General features: G+C 42.3%; 1 protein-coding gene across 2 annotated transcripts in view; it reads left to right on the top strand.

Moving 5' to 3' along the window:
• APP (amyloid beta precursor protein) overlaps nt 1–17,353 on the top strand; it is a 199,710-nt gene extending 182,357 nt beyond the window's left edge. For both annotated transcript variants that reach the window (XM_052666955.1, XM_052666946.1), the window contains 3 exons: nt 6,054–6,154; nt 9,177–9,323; nt 16,379–17,353. In XM_052666955.1, the coding sequence (XP_052522915.1) occupies nt 6,054–6,154; nt 9,177–9,323; nt 16,379–16,480 (350 nt within the window). In that variant the 3' untranslated portion in view covers nt 16,481–17,353. The remainder of the gene's footprint in view (nt 1–6,053; nt 6,155–9,176; nt 9,324–16,378) is intronic.
• The last annotated feature ends 7,871 nt before the right edge of the window (nt 17,354–25,224 follow it).

The raw sequence follows: 25,224 nt of genomic DNA, 5'->3' as shown, positions 1-25,224 counted from the left end.
ACACTTTTCTTAACAACAGCTCAAGATCACACAGATGAAATTTGTCCCTTTCCTGCAAGAGATGTTGTTTGGTCATAGGACAGAAAGGATGAGCAGAGCAAGTACTTAGACTTTTGCAGTATTTATAGTAGAGTCTTGTTACTTCATCACATAATACTCTTTCTTTAAAAAAAAAAAAAGAAAAAAGAAAAAAAAAGGAAAAGAAAAACAAGAACAAAAAACCCAACAACCATAAAGCAATGTAAGAGAAAAGGCTGGAAATGTGAAGAGTTGCCCAATCCATAGCAGGAAAGAACTAAGTGTAAAGTGTTTGCTAAGATTCAAGCGGGATTGGTGTGAATCTCCATCTCTGTTGCATTCCACCTTGCCTAGCAGCAGCTGAAGCTTGAATTCAGGGGAAATCCCTGTTTTCTAGTGTAGATACAACATCTGCAATGGTTCACATTGGCATTTGAAAGGAAGCCTAATGCTTCCATACGTTTTCTTTCCCCTTTTTAATTCACAACGGTGTTAACAAAAACAGAGTGACACCTAAATCTATTTCCTGTCATCTCCTTCCTGAGAAGCAAATAAACAGAGTGAATAAAAAGGTCAAAGAGAAGGCAAATATCTAGATGTACTAAGCAGTCATCATTGAGCTGTGTTTGTTAATATACCATGAAATGTTAAGAGGTTTATGGCATGTTTCTTGCCATTTAGAAATGACTTCATATAGGCAGACAGAAGAACTCAGTCCAGTCTGAAAACATGGAAGCTTCCATAGGAAGAGCTGGTAATATGAATACCTCCTACAGTCTGAGAGTTTTTTCAGTATTATTTCCTTCTCATCACTTTTGCAGGATAAAAATTTATCTTTTTTTTTTTTTTTTTGCAGCTGAATTTTGAGTAATTATTGGTAATTTTGTTTTGTCTCTTTATGTAGAGAGAGATGTAAAAACGTCTATGAGAACACGTCCGGATGCTTATGTGCAAGTTCCCTATTATTCATGTTAACTCAGCAGGTCTGATCAGTGGGAACAGGGGAAAATAGAGGAATAGAGGAACAACTGAAAGATGTGCATCACAATGGATGTTGCTTAATAGCAGCAGATTTTCTGAAGTTCAAGGATAAAGAAAATAGCCATAGCTCTGTTCAGGGTGGATCATATTCACGTGTTGAACAGCTGCAGAGGCTCTGCAAACCTTATGACTGCTCTGCAGAATCATTAGCACATATGCTGCAGTCTGTATGAGGTGAGGGCATGGAGCAGCTTAGGAAATTATTTATGATTTTCTTGCTAGAAATTGCCAGGTCTTTCTCTGGTCTTAGTGATGTTAGTTCAATACAGTGCTCTTAAACCAACTATCTTCAGCTGCTAAATAAGAATCTTTTGTGGATTTTTTATTAGAAAATGACAGGCTCTGGCTCAACAAATCTCTTAAGACTCCTTAAATGTAGTTAATGGGCATGGAGTGAAACATTTTTCTGAATTCTGTGCTTAGATCTTTATTGCACAAAGCATTTAAAAATGGGCTCCTTTTCCAACCTCTATATAGAGACTATCCAATTCTGGCAGTTTTTACTGTACTTCACTTGGACGTTTGATTTTTAACTCTAAATCTGGAAGACCTTAGACGTGGCTAAGATTGTTTCAGATCTTTGCAGAACAAAATCTTACTAATCTGCCATTTAACCGGTTGGCAAACTGGTCACAGGCACAGGCAGCGTAGCCCATGTTCATTCTTGTCCTTCTTAAAGCTTAAATAGAGATTTGCATGAGCAGAAATTCATCTGTGTGAGAGTAGAGTGTTCCTCATAGCAGCTGCCTTGCTTTTTTTTTTTTTTTTTTTTCCTTTGGAGTGGTTTTTAACTCCACGTTTTATTGTTTGTTTTGTTTGTTTGTTTCCTGTAAGGGCAAGGAACAGTTAAGCTTATATACACTGCTCTTTTTGGTGTTTGGAATGTATGCTTGTGCATAAATGCCCAAGTGTGTATGTGTGCATATGTATAAAAGTGTATATGTTTAAAAGCAGCTAACACTGCTAATTAAGGGCAAAATAATTAAAAGACCACTATTCAACAGACCTAGTTATTCATGAGGAAAACAAGAAAAAAAGCTAAATCTTACTCTGCTTCATATACGATTGCTTGGCACACATTTATTGTTAATAAACAGTTTTATTTTATCAAAGTATAAACTAGCCCATTTTGTTGGATTTTACTGAATGCTTTTAAGACTCTGGTTTTGATAGCTAAATAGTTTTTGTCAGTTTTACTAAGAAGATGCAAGTTAAAATATTTACCAGCTGCACTGTAGCGTTTTAAAATGGGAGTAATTAGGAATGCAACTCCCTAAAGACAGTATGTAATTTAGAAGAAAAAGCACTAATAATTATCATTAGTTGTGAGTTTGCAGTGAGGCTGTTGCTCCCATTTTTCTTCTTTTATGTTGGCTTTTGTGTTTGAATGAGTACAGCGGTCTTAGCTGTTTGCATCACATACTTCCAGTAAGACTTTCAGAAAGACTCTAAAGCTTTTCCTTCTGCTACCTTTGGAAAATAAATCTGAGGTGCTTCTGTAATTCCTGCTTGTCGTGTTAGGCTCTGTTTAACTGAAGCCACACTGTCTAAAGACTCATAGCTTGTTTCCAATAACTGTGGTCAGAGCCCAGGAGCAGTGGTACCTTAGGCCATTATCATGCCTTTGGCAGTGGTGCCTACAGAATAATTAGAGATTTCACCTCGGCCTTAGTACTACTAGCACATTCACTGAGCTTTTGGCAGCCAGCATTTGACAGACTTCCAGGACTGGCAATCATATTTTCACTAACAGTAACCCTAGTTACTGTTAGTAACCCTAGATGAACCTTTCCTATTTGCATTTGTTCTTTTGTATTTTGAATGTTCTTATTATTTATGCCAATGAGTTCCACAGTCCAGTTTTTCATTGCACTTCCTTATGTTAGTTTTTAATCCACCGTTTCATAACTGTGTTGCTGTCCTGTGCTCCCATAGGAGAAATAATGAATCACTTCTTGTAGATTTTCTCCTTGTCATTCACGGTCATGTAAATGTCTGTAGTGTCTTTTTCCAGTTTGAATACTCCTGATCTGTGTAGTCATTCCTTGTCCAGGAACCTTGGATTCCTTGTCTGTACCAGTGATTGTTTCCCTGCTTTGTACATTTTCTAGTTCTTCTGTATTCCTGTGTGGTTGAGTGTCCAGAACTGACAGCCGTATGTAAAATGAGGTTGCATCATTTGTATAGTGGTGTAATGACATTTTGTTTTCTCTGTTCCTTCATAATTACTTCTGTCTTTCTCTTTGTCTTTTTGACTGCTACTGAGACAAGTGCTCACAGAAAATTATCCACAGTGACTCCAAAGTCTCTGTCCTGGGTGGAACAGAGCCAGTATAGAGCCCATTGTGTATGTATAGTTAGGGCATTTTATCCCTGTGTGCACCACTTTTCGTTATATCAATATGAAATATCCTTTTACTTCTGTTGCACACTCAGAATTCATAACATGTTTTTGCAGTTCTTTGCAACTGGATTTACTTTGACTTTTTTTTTTTCTTTTTTGTCAATAAACTTTGTCACTGCACCATTCACTCCATTATCCAGATCACTTCTACAAGTATCACAACACAAATTCTTGTGAGACCCAGCTGGTAACCTTCCTCCATTGTGAAAAATGGCTGTATATTTACACTTTCTTTCTTGTCTTTTAATTGGTTATGCAAAGTCAAGTAGGACTTTCCTTTGTAGTTCTTCCCTTCTTGGCTTCTGCCGCAGCTTTGATAAGGGATCTTCTCAGTTGTTTTTGGAAATGGAGATTCCCTCTGAGGCAGATCACTGTTTCCCATGTGCTTGCTAACTCTTCATGGCATCAGAGAGATTCAGGAGCAGGGCTTCTCTCTACAAAACTCAAGTTGATTCTTCACCAATATGTACATGTATGTATACGTTCAAATCAGTGTTTTCAGTGAATTTGCCAGCTGTAGCAACTCAGTTGTACAATTCCCCCAGTCCTTCCTCTGGGGGAGTTTCCCAAACTTGGTGGTATGGCCATTGTACCCAAGGAGCAGCCAATGTGGCCATGGACAGCAGCAAGCACTGGGAGCAATTAAAACTGTGTGAAACACTGCTTTTTCGTTATTGTTTCCCCCATTTAATCCTAACAACAAAAAAGCAGGGGGCTTGAAGGGGTGAGCCTCGGTGTGTCCAGATATGTGTTCTCATTTTCTTCACTTCTTGATGAATGTATAGGGGCTATGTTTAGACGATGCACAAAGAAGAGCAAATCACATTCTTAGTTTGGAAAGCTAACCATGGCTGCTTCAGGTATAGGCAATTAAATCTCTTTGCAGGCACCACGTGGATTTTATTTCCTTCATTTCCATTTCATTGACAGATCATCATGGTTTGTTTTCAAACTGCAGTTCCTTAAGTACTTCACTGTTCTTGCATTTAGAAATGGCCTCTTATGTATAAGTGTCATAATATACTTGTCAGTAAGTGTAATGTGGCATCAAAAACCAGATGCTTAATTTAAAAATAAAAAAAAAGAGATCTTTGAAGTGTTTTATTCCTTATAAAGAAGATAGATTTTTATGGGGCAGTTGGGTTGCTCAAGAAAATAACCATAAATAATCTACTGTGTTAAGATTATTCTTGTTTTAACCTTTGTATGATTTATTGTGAAAAACAAGATCAGTACCTCAGAGCGAGATTGTCAGTGCAGTCTGTAGAAGCTCCTGGGAAGGTTCTCACTGTCTCGTAATACAAAACTAAGTCAGTATTTAATGGAGAAAAAAAAAATGCACAAAGGTGATAAAGGGGGAATAATGCTTTCATTCAGTGCTACTTCAGACTGTGAAGCTCATTGGCACATCAAAGTCTTCAGGATTGTATTGACAGTCTGTAAAGGTGATGGAACTCAATTGGTATTGCTAAGAATTTTAGAAGAGGTTTTTCCTCTGCGTCAGAGCTTATGATCAGCCCAAAATACTAAGAATCAGAGGGGATTGGTAAAATACTAAAATAAATACTGGCAAGGAATATGAACCCATTGGTTCTCATCACATTGGACAGTGAGGAAATAACTTGTAATAAACACCATGTTTCTGCAATGTTTGGACCTCCAAGCAATATAAATTCCAATCAGTTGTACTGAGAAGGGGGTTAGCCAGCTACGTGAATATCCATATGTTTTCTGCAAGCCACAGCCAGCTTTTTGGGACAGAACATTCATAGGTACACAGAAAGAATGCACTGTTCAGCTATTCTAAGTCTGGCTCACTCTCCAAAGACTACCTTCCAGAGAAAATCCTGCTCTTCTTCCCAGTTAGGCAAGCACAGCATCTTCCCATTGCACCTAAGGGAAGAACAGGTCTGCAAACTGCAATTAAAATCTCTTCAAGCTGTCATTACTTGCTTTACTTTATGATTCTAATCATGAGATAAGTTCTCTCCTTGGCAGGAGTCAATTCTGAGCAGTTTGAAATACATGGGTAAGAATTCTAAAAACTTCACAGACATTAATAGTGAGTTATTTATACATATTTGCATATAAGATACAAGTTCAAAGGAAGCAAGAAGATAACATATATGTGGTTGCCCACCTCACACTAGTGGTATGTGTTTTTAATTCACAGCAGCCTGAGCTTAGGGAGGAAAACAATTTCAGCCCAAACACTAAATGTGCTTGACATGGCTAAAGAGGCTGTCAGAGCAGATCCATCTGCATCCTGTGAGCCAGTTCAGGAGACCTTGTTGGTCCCTGGCAGCTTAGCTCTTGCTGTGTTTCATACTGAAAGCCTTTGATGCTTGTACCAGCATAGCTGCGGAGGATTAAGGAACACTAACAGAGGAGAAATTTTACCAGCTCATTCTTTGTCACCTCAGTGACTGATGTGTCAGACGTACCTCACTTTCCTCCCGGTTCCCTTTCACGTTGCATCACACCTCCTCCGTGTGAATGGTCCCATTGCCTTCTGCTCCTGTAATGGTGGAGGTAAGCAGAGTGCGATGAAATGATGACTCTAACAGAATGTCTCTGTGCTGCAATGCAGGTTCTGGCTTGACCAATGTTAAAACAGAAGAGGTATCTGAAGTAAAGATGGATGCGGAGTTCCGGCATGACTCAGGATATGAAGTGCATCATCAAAAGCTGGTGAGTGAACAAATGGTGCTCTGTACGTGTGCTGTGAATTGCTGATTATTCCTGAACTTGGGGGGCCAGTTGTGGCCCTGTTTCCTCAGGGTTGGGTGGATGCTGAAACTGTCAACAAAAAAATTTCACTTGAATAGTGAATGATTCTAGTGATTCTGTCTACACATGGAAGTAAAGCTGGAATAATTTCAGTAGTGAAAATAAGAGCCATCAATTCCTATGTAAGAGGAAACCCTGGCCATTCCTGCCCTCACACCACTACGTGGCTGTATGTGTATTTGGGCAATACCTGTCCTGCTTCTATCTGCCTTTGTCACATAACTAAAGCGAAGAGACACAGAGAAAGAAAATACTACGTAAGTTTAAAACGAAGTAAGTCGCATGGAGACACAGCATGGTGCAGCTAGAAATAGAGTGGCTCCTATTCAGGAATAGACTCCTGTTCTCTCAGAACAGATGGGAGTAGTGCATGGAGGACCTGAACTCCATGGAGCATAACTTCTCATAAGATCCCCCGCTTGGGATAAGAGGATGCTGCCTTAGCTTTGTGCATCTGCGCGTTTGGTTCCATAAACTGTATTAAATTACTAACAGATTAAGGGCAAATAGGATAAATATACCATTCCTCCCTTGAACTGTATTTCTTAAGTGTACAAAAATAACAACCAAATTCAATGTAAGTAAGAATAAGCATCTTCTAAAAGCTTTTCTTCAGTTCCTTAATAAGTGATGAAGTACAGCAGCGTCAACTTTTCTGCTTCCTCTTTTGTAAAGGTACATTACATGATGAGATTTCAGTTCCGTGACTTTCAGTATCATATTAAACTTGAAAGCTTTTTTTCTTAATATATTTTTAAAGCTAAGTAGTGCTGAAAATTAAAATTAACATGGGACTCAGATTTGCATTTGAACTAGGCAATCACTGTGTGAAAAGATATTCTGCTGTCTCTTTGATGCTGAGAACTGAGAATTCCCAGTTTGATGAGCTAATCCAAAATGCATTAGCACTAATTTGGGAGATTCTGGCGTGCTTAGCTCAGATGACTTAAACATCTTGATGGAGAAATACCGTGTGAGTTTACTGAAGGGAAGCAGCCTGCAGAAGTGCATTTTTAGACACTTGTTCGTTAGTTATTGATCCTGCATCACATACACTTCCCTGCAGCAATCTTTAGCGTTTAAGTGGTTTGATAGCGGCCGTTTGGGGCCGCCAGCTGCCCTGCCTGTGGTAGCTGATGGGGAATGCACTGCAGGCCATGCACTTGATGCACTTGTGCAATCTGTGTCAAGCTTAAAATGGGACCTTTCATGCTTTTTAAAGCATTTAATGCTGTGCTTCTTGCTGATAGCTACAGCCGTTATTTAAAAATCAGTAAGCAGTTCTCTGGGTTATCTTTTCAATTGAGACCAAGGAAGGAGTCTGATGTTGTTGAGAAAGTACTGGAGCACACTGCTTATTTACTGCATGCCATATCCTAACTGATCCCCTTCTCCATTAGCTTTAATTTAAAAGCAGTAAGCAGAAAATTCTTTCATCTGTTTTTAGTTCTTTGCCCTGGAAAGATTTACAGTCTCCTTAGGATATTGCCTGGAATTCAGCTTTGTATTTGACATGCAAACTTCTGAAATTGCAGTTATTTTCTCCTTTGTGGGTGCTCACATTTTAGCAGAACGTTAAATTGATTTTCATGACTCAGAGTGCTTAAGGCCTTCCTCTGTTGCACGTATCCATTAGCTGGGGCATTTCGCAGTGCTCTGAAATGGCATGGCAAGGCTTCCGTTCCTGTGCAGGTGAAACTGGGAGAAGAAATTATTACTTCACATCAACTTATGCTAACGCTGTCTATTGTGTGTACTTTGTAGTGAATTCTTAACTTTGTTGAAATGTATTTCTTGCTTACAACTAGGAACAATATAAATATTTATACTGCTGTTTTAATACCTCTCTGAGGAAGATTGTGTTTCTTAAAGACTGCAAATGTTATACAGCTCATTATAATTCTCAGCTGGTTTCCTGCTTTCCTCTGTATTTTTGTTAAATACTTGTCAAAGTATTTAGTCTTTCAGAGTGAGGTCGTCTTACAATTCTGTGAATGTAATTTATTCTCTAATCCTTTTTGCCCATTTTTGTAAAAATAATAATAATAAAAGCCTAATATTGACAAGGGGACAAAAGCACACATAAATGTAAAATAATCCAGTGTTTACTTTGAATACAAAAGGGAACAGTGAAAACAATTGCTCACATTTCATATCTGCTCTTGTTGCTAACAGCCAGTCTTACTAAATGCGTAGTAAAGCGTCTTGCTGACTGCTGATTTCCCTTATCAGTGCATACAGTTCAAGTGAATCTTCTTTGTTTTCCACGCGACTGTCACATCATGTAGGTCACACATGAGTATTGTCTCCATCCGGGTGTAGCTCGTTCTCCTTTGCCCTGCAACATCTTGCCGTGCCCCTTGCCTGGTCACTTAGATCAGTATGCTGTGTTTGCTGGATCCTTGTCCTTTTGCTGTGAGAATTTTCTCCCAGCTGATTGCATGCCAGTTTTACTGTTATACTGCAGGTCTTCCCTGTTCCCTTACTGAAGTGACATGTAATCCAACAAGTTTATGAACACTTTCATGACCTTCATTCTTAATATAAAGATATGTGTATGTTCCCTGGTCAGCTCTCTACAAGAATATCAGCCATTTTGCAATCATCTTCACTTGCTTACCAAAAAAGCCACTACTCACATTTCTGTTGTCATTAAGTCCCATTCAAAGCAGAGAACTGGAGATGAGCCTTCCCCTTAGCCACAGTGCTACACCAAAGGCCAAATAATTTTCCTAAATTGCTTTTGTACATCTTCTCCAACTATGAGGGCTTTGCGGTACAGTGAACCACTTTTGAATAATTCAGATTATATGCAATGTTTATTTACTGATACTCCATGAGGCTCTTTATTGCTGTGTTCACTGGAGAAGTTAACCAAATACTCAGGTGTTTATTACCTGTCTTCTTTTATTTTTCCTTGTAGGTGTTCTTTGCTGAAGATGTGGGTTCAAACAAAGGTGCCATCATTGGACTAATGGTGGGAGGTGTTGTCATAGCGACAGTGATTGTCATTACTCTGGTGATGCTGAAGAAGAAGCAGTACACATCTATTCATCATGGGGTTGTGGAGGTAAGAGACAACGACCAAGCACAAGTGGTGTCACGTGTACAGCAGTCAGAATGTGCTTACAAAGAAACCTCTGCTTTGGCTGGCCTTATGCTCACAGCCTGAGAGGTTGCATCTAGCACAGAGGAATTTATTTCCCTCATTTTGTATAAACCATGTTAAGTTGGATGCAAAACCACAAAAATCTATTGTGGAACTGTACCAGACCAGTCACCTCATAATGAAAAAGTTGATCCTATAGGAAATGTTACAGTAGCTAATGATCAGATATTGCACAAGAGGAAAAATCTATTTTTACTGTTGGTGGGAATTCATGCACCAGTTTTCTTCATTTACTTTGCAGATAAATGTATGAGGTAGATCTGCTGCGGATTGTGCTTATGCTACAAGAATTTTCTCTGTACAGATACTTCATTGCTTTTTGTTCTCTAAACCAGATTTACCTTTGCCACAAGCAGATTTTGATTTATGAGTAATCTGAAGCACGTAGATTTGAGAAACACAAATAAAATACAACACTCCTACCTGGGATTTAAAAGATGAAAACACGTGTCTTCCCAACCTACCAAGTACATTTCTGGTCAATTTACAGGCATATAAAGTGCCTCCTATGTTGCTTGGTTTTAAGAAAGAATCTCTATACAGAGTAAAACTTAAATTGTAAGACCCAGAAGGGGAGTCCTGTAGTGTTTTTCCCCTTGTATATCGATACCTGTATATCAATTTGCTGTGTCAGTACCTGATTTGCAGGTAATACTTATATCAGCACTTGAGACGCTTAGGATTTTATCTTCCAAAACTGGTATTTTAAATTTTAGATTGAAACCAGGTCTTGTTCTTGTCAGCAGTTACATTGGTTTCAGACTGAGTCAAATGAACGTTGGATTGGTTCCTCCTGTATACATACATACTTCATAAGGCGTATAGACCATAATTTGGGGCATTGAAGGGTCTTGTTAACCTTTGTCTTAAGTCTGTGTTTGCATGTTTGTATGTCCATGCAGTCATAGCCTGTTTGGTGTGAAACCTCCTAAAGAGATGTAGCTGGAAGAGCACTAATAGTTTGGGGTGGGACTGGAGCATACAGCAAACCATACAGAATTTTGGATCAAATTACTGAGAACAGCAAGCAAGAATCTTGTCTTTGACTTTCTCTATGACAGTTTCCAACCCATCTTGTAGAAAATTCAAACCGGTTTTAATTTTAAACCACTGACTTCTGCTGCCAATGGTTATATGTCAGCTGAGGTGTGAGGTTAGAATCAGTGCATTTCGCTGCCAAAGCAGCATTCCTGGGGGTGCAGCACAGCACCAGAACAGAGCTCATGCTGAGCTGGCACCTAGAGGTGGTGGAAGGAAGCTCACAGCTCTCATTGGTTTTGCCTCAGCTGAGACCCTCCTCTGATTGAGTTTAGTGACAACAGAAATAGGTCAGGAAGCTTCTTATGCCAAAGCCCTGAACCAGACATTGAATGAGCACATACCATTGTGGCAGTAAGGCCTTAGAATTTCAGGTATGTTTCTCCTCATGGAATGATGTGGCAAAAATAATCATAGATTTTTACGAGCTTTCTTCAGTGGTGGTGAACTTGAAAATATGGGAGTAGAAAGAACAAGCCCAAGTTGAACAAGTAATTCATGTCAAAATTACAGCATCTCTTAGGAAATAAAAACCTAGAGCATAAGGTTCTACTGAAAATATTAGCTGATATTAGCACACCATAGATAGTGTTGCCTTCTAGATTTCCTGCATTGTGTTTGGTGCTGATAGGTAAGATTGATTCAGCATTCTGCCAGGCTTGCTCTGTAGTCTTGGCAGATTGTATAGCTTCATTGTGTTTTCCACTTGCTAGAAAGAGACAACATCTTTTATTGTCCTAAGTTGTTGTAGAAAATTTTATAGCATGTACTTTGAGAAGACCACAACATGCAAAGAACGTGTAAAGTAGATGCTCTAAGCTTTTCCATTCTAAAGAGGATTACTGTATCTTTGATATGGCAAGTAGAAAAAGCACAAAAGAGCAAAAACACTTGATGTGAAAATAACTGTATGTGAGCTCTGGGTTGACTGAGTATGTTTTAACAAACCTTGAAAGCTGTTTGTTGCATGTCAGAAGTTACTGTGGGAGTTTGTCTGTGATAATGGATGCAAAATTACAAAACAGGTCCTATTCACCTGTATTTGTATCTTCCAAAAAGTCAGCTCAGACTGTCCTACCTGTTCTCGTCTGACTGTAATTTCTGTAACAAGAGTCATTATTAAAAATCCTGTTAGCTTTTTTTTGAAGTTCTGGAAAAATATTTTTCCTATTTTGAAAAAGTGTCATACTTTCTTCAGGTCTGATAACAAAAATGTTTCAAAGTGGTTCAGCCTCCCCAGGAAAGGGACTGCCAGACTAAAGTGAATGAAAATTCACTTTGAATGGTTGAAAATTTCTTGCTGTATGTATACATTGCACTCCAACAGGCATGTGGAGGATTGCTTTTGCTGGTGCACCCTCTTCAGCATCTCTGTAAAAGAAGGCAAAAAAAAAGACCCTGTCCTCCTGTGCTCCAATCTGCAGCCAGCTGTCACAACTCACCCTCATTCGATATCTCAGCTTTGAAGCCCATTTGTTGTCTGTCACAGCAGCAGCACCTCCAGCAGCAGCTTGTGTGGAGAAGCAGTGATAGAGGGCTCACAGAAGGAGCAAAGGAGCCGTTACAATTGTTGTATTACAGCAGTACAATTGTAACGGCACCTTTGCTGTTTCTTCTCTGTTGCTACTTCAGATTGTTGTCTATTACAACAACTGTATCCACATCTCAGTGACCAATCTGCAGATGTCTATTAGGCAGCATCCACTTACCATCATTTAAACATCAGTGTAGTGTTGGTCACAACTCAGTGCTGCAAGCACATCCTGTCTGGGATTTTCACCTTTCCCACGTGTGTAGAGGCAGCATGGACATATTCCCGCACTGTTCCATCTTCCTGACTCCACACTAGGAGTTTCTGCGTGGAAGACTAATAAACAGGCTGGAGCAGGAGAGGATAGATGGACAGTCTTTAAAGAGGAGACACACGTTGTGGAAGAGAGAAATGCCTGGATTGCTTCTCTGCGGCATGAAAGCACCCACACCTTTTAAATGCCGTGTTCAACTTCTGCCACCTCTATAATGGGTGCAGAAAGCTTCCTGAAATGGTAAAGGGCTTTAGTGATTTACTGAGAAGGAGATAGCCAAGGTCAAGGCGTGTAGTTTGACAGAGCAATACCTAGGACAAAGGCTGAAGGAAAAGAGGAACGGTTTGTCAGTTGAAATGGGTAAAAGTGAGTAGAAGAGGAGACATTCAGGATGAGCAATAGTGCACGTAGGTTGGCAGTGAGATGGATGAGTGTGTGGCTGTCAGCTGTAGGAAAGAGAAGCAGCACTAGCACTAGTCATTTTAAAGGCTAAAGGGGAAATTTGAAAAAACGAGTAAGTCTGCAAGTGGAAGCCTCAATAAATCCCTTTCATCTCTAAATGCCATATTTCAGAGGTTATTGGGCTTCCTCTGTGAACAAGTTATAAAAGTGGGGCTTTTTGGTACAGAATATTGTTCAAGGATGTTAAAAATTCAGTCTGATTTCTACCATCCTTCCTCATATTTTTTCCCAATCTCTTTCTCCCTGATTTTCTTCCAAGTTTCTCATCTGTTATTTTCTCTCTTCTACTTTCTCTTCCTTTGATTCATTTCTATTTATGTTGTGTTACCTTTCCCTGTTTCTTTCCCACAAGGAGGTTATGCTGTGTGCTTATCATATCTCCTCCTCCTGAATAAGAAGTGATGAGTGGGAGGCTTAAGCTAAAACAGGTTACAGAGTTCTGAACAGTGTTTGTTTGGAGCTTAAAATGGGAAGAAGTGCAGCACAGGTTCTTGCACACCCTTCCTTTGCATCCTGTCCCAGTGGGGGGAGCCTCCTAGAAAAAAAAATGTTCTCAGGCACGTATTGATGCTTGGAGATCCCTGATTGTATTGATTGGAGATCTCTGATTTCTCAGCCTCCCCCCACAGCTCCATATAACACTGGTGTTATGCTATAAGAGAATCCTGTAGAGCTGTCAGTGGGTTTAGAGCTGTTGTGAATTGTGAGGCTCGCACCTCTTGCTTTGGGTCAACACCAGAACTCCTGTAATGCAGCGTTGCTGTGCTCAAGAACCATGGCTGACCCAGCGTGATAGCAGCCCATTCAAGAGCAGAAGGAAAGGTGCTTCTCCTGTGCATTTACATTGTATTCTTATAGTCTGTAAGTGCTAAAAAAAAAAAGCAATAGGAGCACTTGTAATTTTCCCTGCTTTGTTCTTCTTTCCTTCCCAGCTGTCTTGGTAACAACAGCAGCAGTGGCAGATGGCGTATGGTGACACTGACACAATGGAAATAGTTGATGCTGTTAAATTTGCATGGTCCTTAAGGCAAAGATTAGGCCTTTGTTTGTGTTTATACAAGACCTGTACTGAATGGGTTTGTTAGACCCTGGTGCTGTTACAATGAAATGCTTACATGAAAACAAGCAGTCTGCTGCGGCATGGTGGTAGTGTCAAGGAATCACCAGAAGCTGATTCACTGCACGTGGTTATGGATGGTGTGTCAGTGTGGAGGGAAAAGTTGGCTTGGAAATACGAGTGCGGGGTCTTACTCTGGCTGCTGAGGTGCCTTGGGGATCTGCAAATAGAGGCTGAAGAGAAGGCAAGCTGTGAAGGTCTCAGGGTTCTCCTGTCCTTGATGGATTGAAATGGTTGTTGGCAGCCAGGCACTCTGCCTACATGAGCAGGCCAAGGGAAGTGTGTATTTTGTCAGCAGAAAAGAAAAAGATTTCTTCTGTTGCTTCTGGAGAGGAAGGGAAGAAGGCAGGGGAAGGACACAATTTCCCCCCTGATTTCTAGTGTAAGGGAAATCTGGAAAGTGATTTAAGGCAAGAGCACCATTTCTAAACAGAACCTCACTGCCTAAGCCCATGTTGCAGGAGGTGAAAAAATTGATTCTGGAGGGGCTGTTTGCAACAGCTTTCAAGTAAAAACAGTATGTGACCTTTCAAGTTGTGTGTTTCACCTTAGTGTGTAATTATTGTATAAGAAGGAGATTTCACAGAAAATGCAGCACTGACTGGAACATGGGTGAACTCTTGAAGGGGAACATAGAAGAATGGGTTGAAGGTTAGCAGCTCATCTGAGCAGTCGTACATACTTGCCACACATAGAAGCATTTCTTCCCTGCAGTAATAAAAGACCGTCAATATGGAAAATGTCTCTGCGAGGAGAGACATTTTCTGGCGGCCCTGCAGGAAGGTGGTATGAGTGTGTAACGTATCTCAGCAAGGGAAGGGCTACAGAAATAAGCTGAGCAGTTTGCGTTGTCTCAGGCATGGAAGAACACACCTTTTCACTTCCTCCAGGGTATCAAGTAACCACTTGCAGACATCCATAGTCTGCCCTCACCAAGGTGAATATTGTAGAGTAAAGTGAGTACCAAATATAAGTACTGCTCCTTTATTATTAGAAGGCCAGAGTAAGCTTGTCTGCTATATAAGACTTCTTCAGAGAATATACTTTCCATTACCCAAAAGGTTATTTTTATGCCAAAAAGAAATGGCTATTTTTCCTAAAGGTCACTGCTTACAGAAATCCACAGGAAAATGTCCATGCCCAGTATTTGAACGTAGAGTCTTAGGGACCTTCCTGATATTACATTTTTGACAGTGTAAAATTCACTTTCTACCTTCTAAGAGCTGTCAAACACCAGAGGTGAAAGAGCAAGTGATGAAATAGCTGACAAGCAGACTTCTTCAGGTGTGTTTTAATAGCTGGTGGTTGGCAAGATGGCCATGCCATGGCTGGGTTTGAATACGCAGCAGATACTGAGCTCCCAGCAGAGGGAGAATACCTAATAAACATTTAGAGTCAGCCCTTGCCCACTCTAATTGGCATTTTATATTACTGTAATATTCAGTAAAAAAGGAAGTGATTTGTGGAGCAGCAAATACTCAGTGAAGAAGTCTTGACTGAGCTGTCCTTATGCCTGTCTTGCAGGTAATGTAGAAAGGTCAGTTTTTGTCAAGTAGAAATACTTAAGCAATGAAGATGTGTCAGACCTCTGGTCGCTAAGCCTAACCAAATGTGACCTTTGAGCCAGAGAAGTTGGTTTCAAAGAGTGCAGTGAGATGTTAGCTCACCCTCTGCCTGGCTGCTCTGGCTTTCCCCTCACACCCTCATTTTGTTTTTGCCAGTTAACTTTTAATAGTCTTCAGACTGTAGCGCCTATAACAGATCTGATTACAGCACAAATAGAAAGCAGCCTCAAGCCACTTACTTCTGCTTCTTCTATTTTCTTTTTTTGTGAGCTTTTTATTTCCTTTTGTGACCAGTTGATCACAAGTGCAGATGCTGTACATTCTCTAGGAGAAAAAAGAGTAATGATAGGGAACTAGCAGGGAGATGTGAAACATATCCCCTCACTACAAGAAAGATGTGGAGACCCTGGAGTGTGTCCAGAGGAAGGCAATGGAACTGTGGGGGATCTGGAGAACAAGGCTGGGGAGTGGATGAGGGAGGTGGGGTTGTTCAGTCTGGAGAAGAGAAGGCTCATTGCTCTTTACAACCACCTGAATGGAGGTTGTGGTAAGGTGGGGATTGCCCCCTTCTCCCAGGAAGCAGTGATAGGATGAGAGGGAATGGCCTCAAGTTGTGCCAGGAGAAGTTCAGGATGTTAAGAAGAATTTCCTCTCAGCAAGAGCAGTGCTGCAGTGGCACAGGCTGCCCAAGGAGGTGGTGCAGTCACCGTCCCTGGAGGTGTTCAGGAGCCGTGTGGATGTGGCACTGAGGGACGTGGTTTATGGAGATGGGCTGATGGTTGGAGACCTTAGAGGCAACAAAATTGGTGAGTTGGGTCAGCCTGTTTTGCAGTCCCAGCAAAAGATTAGGTTGCAGACTGGTTCCTGTTGCCCTGTCTTTTCCTGGGTATTAACCTTGGCTTTGAGGAAGCATGAGGTGTGCAGTGAGTAGAGCAAGGATCTGAGCCGGTTTCCTCCTTCCCACAACAGGTGGATGCTGCAGTGACACCGGAGGAGCGCCACCTCTCCAAGATGCAGCAGAACGGCTACGAGAACCCCACCTACAAGTTCTTTGAACAGATGCAGAATTAGGACACCACAGCAGCCTCATGAGTTGGACAGCAGAATGATTGCTTCACTGCCCATTGGTGTTCCCTTATAGAATATGGAGAGAAACAAAAACACTCTGTTTTATTATTTACTCATTATCGCCTTTTGACAGCTGTGCTGTAACACAAGTAGATGCCTGAACTTGAATTAATAAAATCAGTAATGTATTTTCTCTCTCTCTCTCTCTCTCTCTTTACATTTCAGTCTTTACACTACATTATTAATGAATGTTTTTTGTGAACTGTAAAGAGTTTAGCTGTATTTAACTAGTGCATGGATAGCTTCTCTTTCCCAATTATTTATCACGTAGCTCCTTAGCCAGTTGTATATTATTCTTGTGATTCGTGACAAAAATTAAGTCCTAATTGAAATATGCTTTAAGAATGGATGGGGGATGCTTTCTGTGTCTGTGGGGTTTAGCTGCTTCTCTTTGCCGCGCGTTCTTTTCTGATCACTATGCATTTTAAAGTAAAATGACATTTTTTAAGAAGTATTCCGGATGGGTTATTGAAATTCTTTTCCTCTGCAGTTGCATTTTATTGTACAGATTGTTGCTCCTGCTGTATTAGTGACGTAGAAATCATGGGAATACACGTTTGTTTCTTTGTGCCTGTTTTATGTGCACACTTTAGGCATTGGAAGGTAAACCTTATTTTCTTTTCCATGTATCTTTTTGATCTTTAAAAAAAAAAAAAATTAAAAAGAATCCCTGTTAATTGTGAGCACTTCTGGGGGGGGAAAAGTGCCTGCTGGTCGAAAATTAACAGGGATCCTCTGCAGGATGATTGTACAGAACCATTGCTTATGAATTGATAGCTTTCTACACTGTGTTACATAAATAAATTAAGAAAAGAACTTCTGGGCGAGAGTTTTCTTTGGAGGCAGAAAATGGATTCTGAAAGCCACTGAAGCAGGGAGACTGTGGGAGAGGGGTGGGGAGAGGTGTTCCTGCAGGGACAGCAGCACTCTGGCCTGACTGGTGTGGGGGAAACAGCAGTGAGACTTGGTGGGGGCAGAGGGGCACTGACACACCTACCCTTATGGAACGTGCTTTTTTTTTTTTCCTCTCTTTCAGTTTGTATAATAGTGTTATAATGTAAACGAATATATCCCTGAAAGAGCCTCCCTGTGCTGTTGTGTGTCTGTGCGCAGAGGAGCAGCCTCTTGCCTTCTCCTCTATCCCCAGCAGCAGTGTGGCTGTGACCAGCCCGGCATTGTGCTGTAGTATTAGATGGAGGCCCAGGAGGAGAACAGTGCAGTCAGTCAGTTTTTTTTTCTCCAGAACACTATGCAGAGCTGCAGAGACCACAGCAGTGTGGTGATAAAGCTTGCTTGTTGCATGGCTGCCCTCTTGGTGCTGCCACCAGTTCTGTTTGTGCAGGCAAAAGCCAGAGACAGAGCAACAGAAAGCGTATCCCAGCTCAGAGATGCATGGCCTTAGCTGTGTCCCCTTACAGCTCTCACTGGTCACAGAAGCAGAGCAAAGCCATCAGCCACACTCTGGTATGTAAACCCCTGCTTGGCATCATCTGCTTGTGGCCTGCTGGAAACGTGACTGAGGATTTGCCCAGAGAAGCTGTGGTGCCCCATCCCTGCAGGCGCTCAAGACCAGGTTGGATGGGGCTCTGGGCAGCCTGAGCTGGTGGGGGCAGCCCTGCCCATGGCAGGGGTTGGAGTGGGTGGGCTTTGAGCTTCCTTCCTACACAACCCGTTCTGTGATTCTGTGTCTCCCTTCATTCCCAGCCCTGCTGCACAGGCAGTGCACACTGCCCTACACTGCAGAGCCCACCCATCTGGAGGAGTGAGACTGTTTCGTTTAGTGAGGCCACAGCAAACAGACCCAGTGAGCTTCCGGGTGACCTTTCATGGAGCCCTCCAGGTGACCTTAGAGATCTGCTGGCCGAGCTGCAAGTTGAGCAACAGGGTAATGCCAAGAGGTGTGTGTTTGCTAACAGAAGAGATAAATATTCTCTCTCTTCAGAAAAAAATAAAGCAGGACTGAGGGGAGCCAGGAGTGAAGACAGCAAGATAATATCCAGGGGAGGACTCTTGGTAACCCATTTTGCCTGCAGGCCTGAGCCTCTTCTCCAGCATCACCTGTGGCATTCATGTCCATAGTGAGAACCATGTGGCTGCACAGCTCAGCAAGAGGTAAGATCTCTTGTCACACAACAGGTGGTGGTGAGCAGGGGCCCACAGGTGCCAAGAAATCCACCAGAATCAGAAATGTTTTGTTTCACAAATTTTTGGGGCAAGACTCTCATTCACCATCGTAGATCTTGTTACAGAGGTCCCACATGCCCCCTGGAAAGGATTGTGTAAGACTGCCTTCTGTGCGCGTGTCTGCTGTCACTGGAGAAGATCCCGCTTCAGGGGGAAGGCAGGAAGTAATTCAATTTAGTGCAGTCTCATTAAAGAAGCATTATCAAAATTCCTTTCAGGAGAAGCTGGAGTAATCCCTAAGACACAGAGGGCCACCAGCCTTTAAAGCAAATCCCACTTATAATACCATAATCCCGTGCAACCCTGGTTAGAGAAAAATGATTCCAATAATAGTAGATAGTTGGGTTTCATGGTGAAGGGTTACGTGGCTGGTGAGACACCAGTGCTGCTCTTCCTGCTCATGGACAGACTTTTAATTAATCACAGCATTACTGCACTGATCAGGCAGTCAGTTTTTACAGTTCTATCCACATAGGCACACTTGAAAGAAAGGCAATAAATACACGCCTTGGCGTGCACATAAAGCACAGGAAGCAAAGAACGTTCCTTAAACTTCAGCACTAACCCTCCTGCAGTTGCTTCAGGCCTGAAAGCAATTTATCACAGCTCCCAGGTAATAGCAGCAGTCTTCTGCCTGTCTCCAGCCATGCACGCTGCTTATTGTGGAAAGATTATACTAGAAGTGAATAAAAACAGCCTGACAGGCCCATAAAGCAGAGAGGCTGACAGGAAGGCAGCTGGGCACCTCGCTTCCAACACAGGATGGATGAGTATGAGTTGCTCCAGCAATAAGCTGAGCCATGGGCTAGGAGCAAAATTCCTCTCCCCAGCCCTGAGGAAATAATGCTTAGGGGAAGAAAAAGTAAGATGAACATATCCCCATGGCTGCTGAGCCGGTGGTACAAGCGATAAGGAAAGCTGTATCATTATTTTGATGGAAACAGGACAGGGAGCAGTTGTAGGCTGGAATCCATGGGTTGATTTGGGGCCAGGGGTGCTGACTGCAGGATAGTCTATGGAGAACGCAGCGCTCCTCACACAGTCCTATCATCACCATCCTCCTTATATATGCATTTACCAAAGCAATTTTAGCACCATTACTGCGTGGCCTAGGAGCTTATCCTTGTTGTTTAAACTAACGGGTTTGTGGACGGTGGGTGAGCTGCTGTTAAAATGCTTCCAGACAGCAGGACTGAAAATACCCTAATGACAGACGAGGATGGATGCAAACAGCGCTGCGCTGCGTCCTGCTGTGTCCTGCGTAATTGTTCTGCAGGAGAACGGGAGAAGGGGAGCGTCCACACTCTGCCAGCAGCCCTGCGTCCTGCTGCAGCCCGCAGAACTCATCCCCACCTTTTGGCTCCATTCCTCAAAGGAGTCAGCACTGAGCCTTTCCTGCAACTTCTCACAGCTCTGGGAAATTTACTTGGCAGACTGCATGGGGAAATCCCTTCAGCTTCCAAATGTAAGTATAGGGATTTATTTAGAGGTAATAAAATATTCTGGCTCTAATTGGATTCTTAGTTAAGGCTGAATTTGGACACTGCATCAGCAAATGCGTGTCCTCAACCTCCTATGTCTCCTGCCCATTTCCTACGGGATGGCTCATGGGAGAAATGTAACCAGAGCAGTTTCAAATAGAATATCACCTAAGTCAAAAGGCAGACCTTCTTTCGAAATGTTACTAAAGAAAATAAATATATATAGGAAAAAAAATGGATGGCATGGGATAAACCCCTCCTCAGGGGCTGAGCAGGAAGCAGAGCCCTGCAACAGCCACAATGATGCAGTGGGCTGTCAGCAGGATGTGGTGGCAGCTGTGTTGAGTCCAGGTTGAGCCCATCTAACCAAGGTCAGTTGTATCCTGGTTTCTACCAGAAACAGTGCAGCCAGCAGGAGCAAGGAAGTGATCGTCCCCCTGTACTCAGCTCTGGACAGCCCACACCTTGAGCTTTGTGTTCAGTTTTGGGCCCCTCACTACAGGAAAGATATTGAGGCCCTGAAGCATGTCCAGAGAAGGGAAATGAAGCTGTGAGGGTCTGGAGAACAAGTCTGATGGGGGACAGGCTGGGGGAACTGGGATTGTTCAGTCTGGAGGAGGCTCAGGGGAGACCTTATTCACCTCTACAGTCACCAGAAAAGAGATTGTTGTGAGGTAGGGTTGGCCTCTTCTCCCAAGTAACGGTGATAGGACGAGAGGGAATGACATGAAGCTGTGCCAGGGGAGGTTCAGGCTGGGTATTAGGAGAAATTTCTTCTGATGAAGAGCAGTGCTGCAGTGGCACAGGCTGGTGGTTGGGCTGGTGGTTGGACTGGGGGATCTGAGAGATCTTTTCCAGCCTTTATGAGTCTGTGATCCTGTGGTTGCTGGCTGCCATACCACATGTCCCTCACAACACCTAAATACTGCTTCTGGCCAACGCTCTGGGAGCACTTCCGTGCAGCATCCTTCTTCCATTTAATTAAGGTGAGGGCGTTGGGATAAACTAACAAAAAGCAGTCTTTAATTTGGTTGAATATACACCAGTCCTACAGGAGGACTGAATTATCATTCTAAGCGTGACTTCTATCACAGAATACAGTGCTTAAATGCAATGGTTAAACAACACAATGCAAATCAGAATGATAATTTTACAGATTCCTCAGGGCTTTTCCTCCACCTTCTCTATCTTTTTGGCAATACTAATGAATCAGAATTCAGCATGATATTAAAGTTGCTGCTGATCTTATGGCTAACGCTTTACAATGTACATGCAGATTCAGCACTGAAATGTGAATTCTGGACAGAAGAGTACTCTCAGTAGTGGGACAGGTTAGTAAATGCGATTTTGGATTTCTCTCTGTAATGCCGTGTCAAAAAAGCATATGAAAATTGAAATCTATTGCATGGCTGATTCACTTGTCACAATGTAGCAGAAATGCTAAGTCAAGACCTGAAGCGCTGATTGAGCACCTGGTGGGAAGGCAGGGCCAACCCAGGGGAGCTCAGGTGCAAGCAGTGCACCTCATTTAAGGACAGGCAGTGGAGGTGAGGGTATCTCATCTTGAGATCCTTGCGTACCTAAGGCTTCCCAAAGGGAAGCAGCTTTTTCCTTTGTTTCTTCTTCCATAGCTGCTGTATTTGAGCTTATCCTCACTTGCTGCAGCCTGGGACTCTGCTGCCCTGCTGTCATTGCTGTGTTTCCCATCACATTATAGTGTTACACACAGCGTTGAAGCAGAAGGGCCTACGTGTGCTGAGCCTCAGAGTGCAGTGAGGTGAATGGGCTCGGAGACAGTGAGCTGCCAGACCCAGCTCACCCACCCTGCTGCCTCTAGCTGTTGACCTGCACATATCCATTGCACCCTGTTGACCTGCACATATCCATTGCTCTTGCAGCAAATCCGTGTCACCCCCACCGTAGGACAGCAGCACTGGTTTCACCACTGCCCTTGGGATAGCAGAGTGATAAAGAAGCAATGAAAGCAGGCGCATCCAAGCCATGCTGCAGGCAGATATGCTAAAGAAGCTAGGACCTTTTGTGCTGTCTTCCCTGAAGTGTAAGCTCAGCCCTGTGCCCATGTACTGGCTGGCATCCATTCACTGTATTGTAAATAAGAGATACAACTATTCACAACTTCAGCAAATTAAGATTTTGCCTCACTGTAGTTTATATTTTCTAGTGATAAGCCCTGTGACAAAGGCCTTTCTCAGCGTGTGCGGCACGAGAGGGCTTGAGTTCTCACCTGGAGTGGTTTCAGACACTTTAATCCTGGCCTATGCAGTGAGATGGACGTTCCTCACTAGGAGGAGGACAGCACATGTCATCTGATAGCATCCAGTTATATGAGGGTGGAAGGAATGAAAAAGAGTCTAAGAAGGTTGCTGTAAGGCAGTCATGAATTTGGGGTTGGGTTTTTCATCCAGATTTGGGTAGATGTGGTGTTCTATGTCAAAAATCTCTCCCATAAAATAAACAAGGAGCAAAACCACCACTTCAGCTCTATTTTATGAGCAAAAGAGTAAATCTTGCACAATTTCTGGCAGAAGGAAGCATACAAACCTACTTTCTGGGGATGATTTATTGCCTTCCAGAAAGACGAGGCAGAGTCAGAGCTCTGAACCCCTGAGGATAGGGAATAAACACCCACATCCTCATTTTTCTTTCTGGCTTGCTCTGGAGGGCTTTCCACTCATTATCCTGACTTTCAGACTTCATCAGAGACTCAGGAGCCAGGCACATTAAAAAACAGCTTTTATGTGCATCACTCTTCTATTGATCTGCTTAAAACCAGGAGCCCTGGCATACAGCTTTGATAGCCATGTGTGAAAGATGTGCCATGTTTAGTTGAAAGAAGGAGCATTCTGCAGCATTAGCAGTCCTATGCATTCCAAACATGTGCTTGAGCAGTGCAAGGTCCTGAGACTTCAATTTATTATGCATTCTTATCTGCCTCCTAGTTTAAGAATCTTGAAGATAAACTCGCATCTCTCAGCTCTCAGCTGCAGTCACATGGACTGTGATGCTGTGGTGGAAGCAGGATATTGAGAGCTCCAGTCCATCATCAGCCCCAGTGAAATTCCTAATGCTACTGAATCTGATAGAGCAAAAGATGGCATTGCTCGCTTGGGATTATAAACTTGACATTAAAACAGACAAAAGATACCAAAAACCTTCCTCGTCAGCAGAACCAGGGAGGTAATCATCCTCTGTTACTCGGCACTGGTTAGACCACACCTCAAATACTGTTTTCAGTTTTGGGTCCCTCACTACAACACACTGAGGCCCTGGAGAGTGTCCAGAGAAGAGCAGCAAAGCTGTGAGGGGTCTGGAGAATAAGTCTGATGGAGACTGGACGAGCTGGGAATTTTCAGTCTGGAGAAGAGGAAGCTCAGGGAAAACCTCATTGCTCTCTATAACTACCTGAATGGAGGTTGTGGTGAGGTGGGAGTCAGCCTCTTCTCCCAGGTAACAGTGATAGGACAAGAGGGAATGGCCTCAAGTTGTGCCAGGGGAGGTTCAGGCTGGATGTTTGGAACCATTTCTTCTCAGCAAGAGTGATGAGGCACAGGCTGCCCAGGGAGGTGGTGCAGTCACCGTCCCTGGAGGTGTTCAGGAGCCGTGTGGATGTGGCACTGAGGGACATGGGCAGTGGGCCTGGGGGGGGTGAGTTGACAGTTGGACTGGGGGATCTTAGAGGTGTTTTCCAACCTTCATGACTCTGTGATTCTGTGGTTCTACAGCATTCTCGTGAAAGCAAATCTAGTTAATGTTTGTAATATTGGTAAGTTAGCATGACTAAAATGCACACGTTGAAAACGTTATACCTATATGCAGGAAAGATACCAAGTGTAAGGGAGTTAGACTCAGAAGCAAGCATGAAGATTCAATTCAACCCCGGTAAATTCTCTTTCGTAGCCCACAAGTATGCACAGACAGAAATATAATCAAACAATTTCTTCTGCTGGTTGAGAAGGAAGACAGAAAATGCTGCCTATTATTTCTATTTTGAAATTACTGGGAGCTGTTTGAGGTCTACAGCTCTGTGGCTTTATAAAACGCACAAGATTCTCATTACCATAGACTTTTCCATTGATGATTTGAAATTAATTTAAATACACAACTCAGGAAATTCAGAAGTCCATAATAAAAATAAGCCTTGATTACACAGTCAACTATATTAAGAGTACACACTTGTAGACGCATCTCTATGAACCTATAATTATAATAAATACTAAATATATGCACTGTGTAGGCAAGCCAGTCTTAGCTGAATGGCATTTTAAACAGCTCCATATGCTTTTGACTAAACTACTTTGTAAATGTGCACAATAAAGTCCTCAAGATCTTGCTAATGCATAACATCTTCTTTGTTTTTGCAGTGATGCGGACTATTACACACTCAAGAACAAACTCCAGTTCCATTTACAACACACAAAACCTTGGGTTTATTTAGACTTCTGCTTTGATTACTTTTTTCCGACTTGGCTGTAGACAGCATAAGCTATAAACTCTCCCAAAATGTCCTTTATTCTTCCCTGTTCTGATGGAAACTAGCTGGTCTAAAATTGGTGCTTCTTCAATAATAAATGATTGGACTTCAGCGAGCACTGTTAGCCTTTCCTTATCTATAAGCAGAGGTTTTGATTACTGCAAAAGCAGGCAATGTGTTGTCTCTGTAAACACTTCACATTTTTCATTTTCTACCTCTTTCAGTTAGAGAATGCTCAGCCCAGCACAAGCAGTAAAGAGCCTGAGTGAATGACAAGGAGCCATGCTGGCAGCAGCTGGGAGCACACGGGTCTCACTATTACTAAAGCAATGCAAGCTTTTCCAGGTTTGAATTAAACAGAGCTGTTCAAGCAACTGGAAAAGAAAGGAGGGGAACCATGGAATATAAAAACTGTTCTGAAGGAAATGAGTCCTGCGATGCATAGGAAACTTCATGCTTCTGCTTTTGATGAACAGAAAGCTGGTGAGACATCTGGCTCAGCCTACCTTAGCAATCGATGCAGTGTAATA

This window comes from Tympanuchus pallidicinctus, unplaced genomic scaffold (assembly GCF_026119805.1).
Source record: "Tympanuchus pallidicinctus isolate F22 unplaced genomic scaffold, pur_lepc_1.0 scaffold10, whole genome shotgun sequence".
Taxonomy (NCBI): domain Eukaryota; kingdom Metazoa; phylum Chordata; class Aves; order Galliformes; family Phasianidae; genus Tympanuchus; species Tympanuchus pallidicinctus.
The sequence above is the reverse complement of the archived record's forward strand: the minus strand, read 5'-3'. Positions and strand labels throughout refer to the sequence as shown.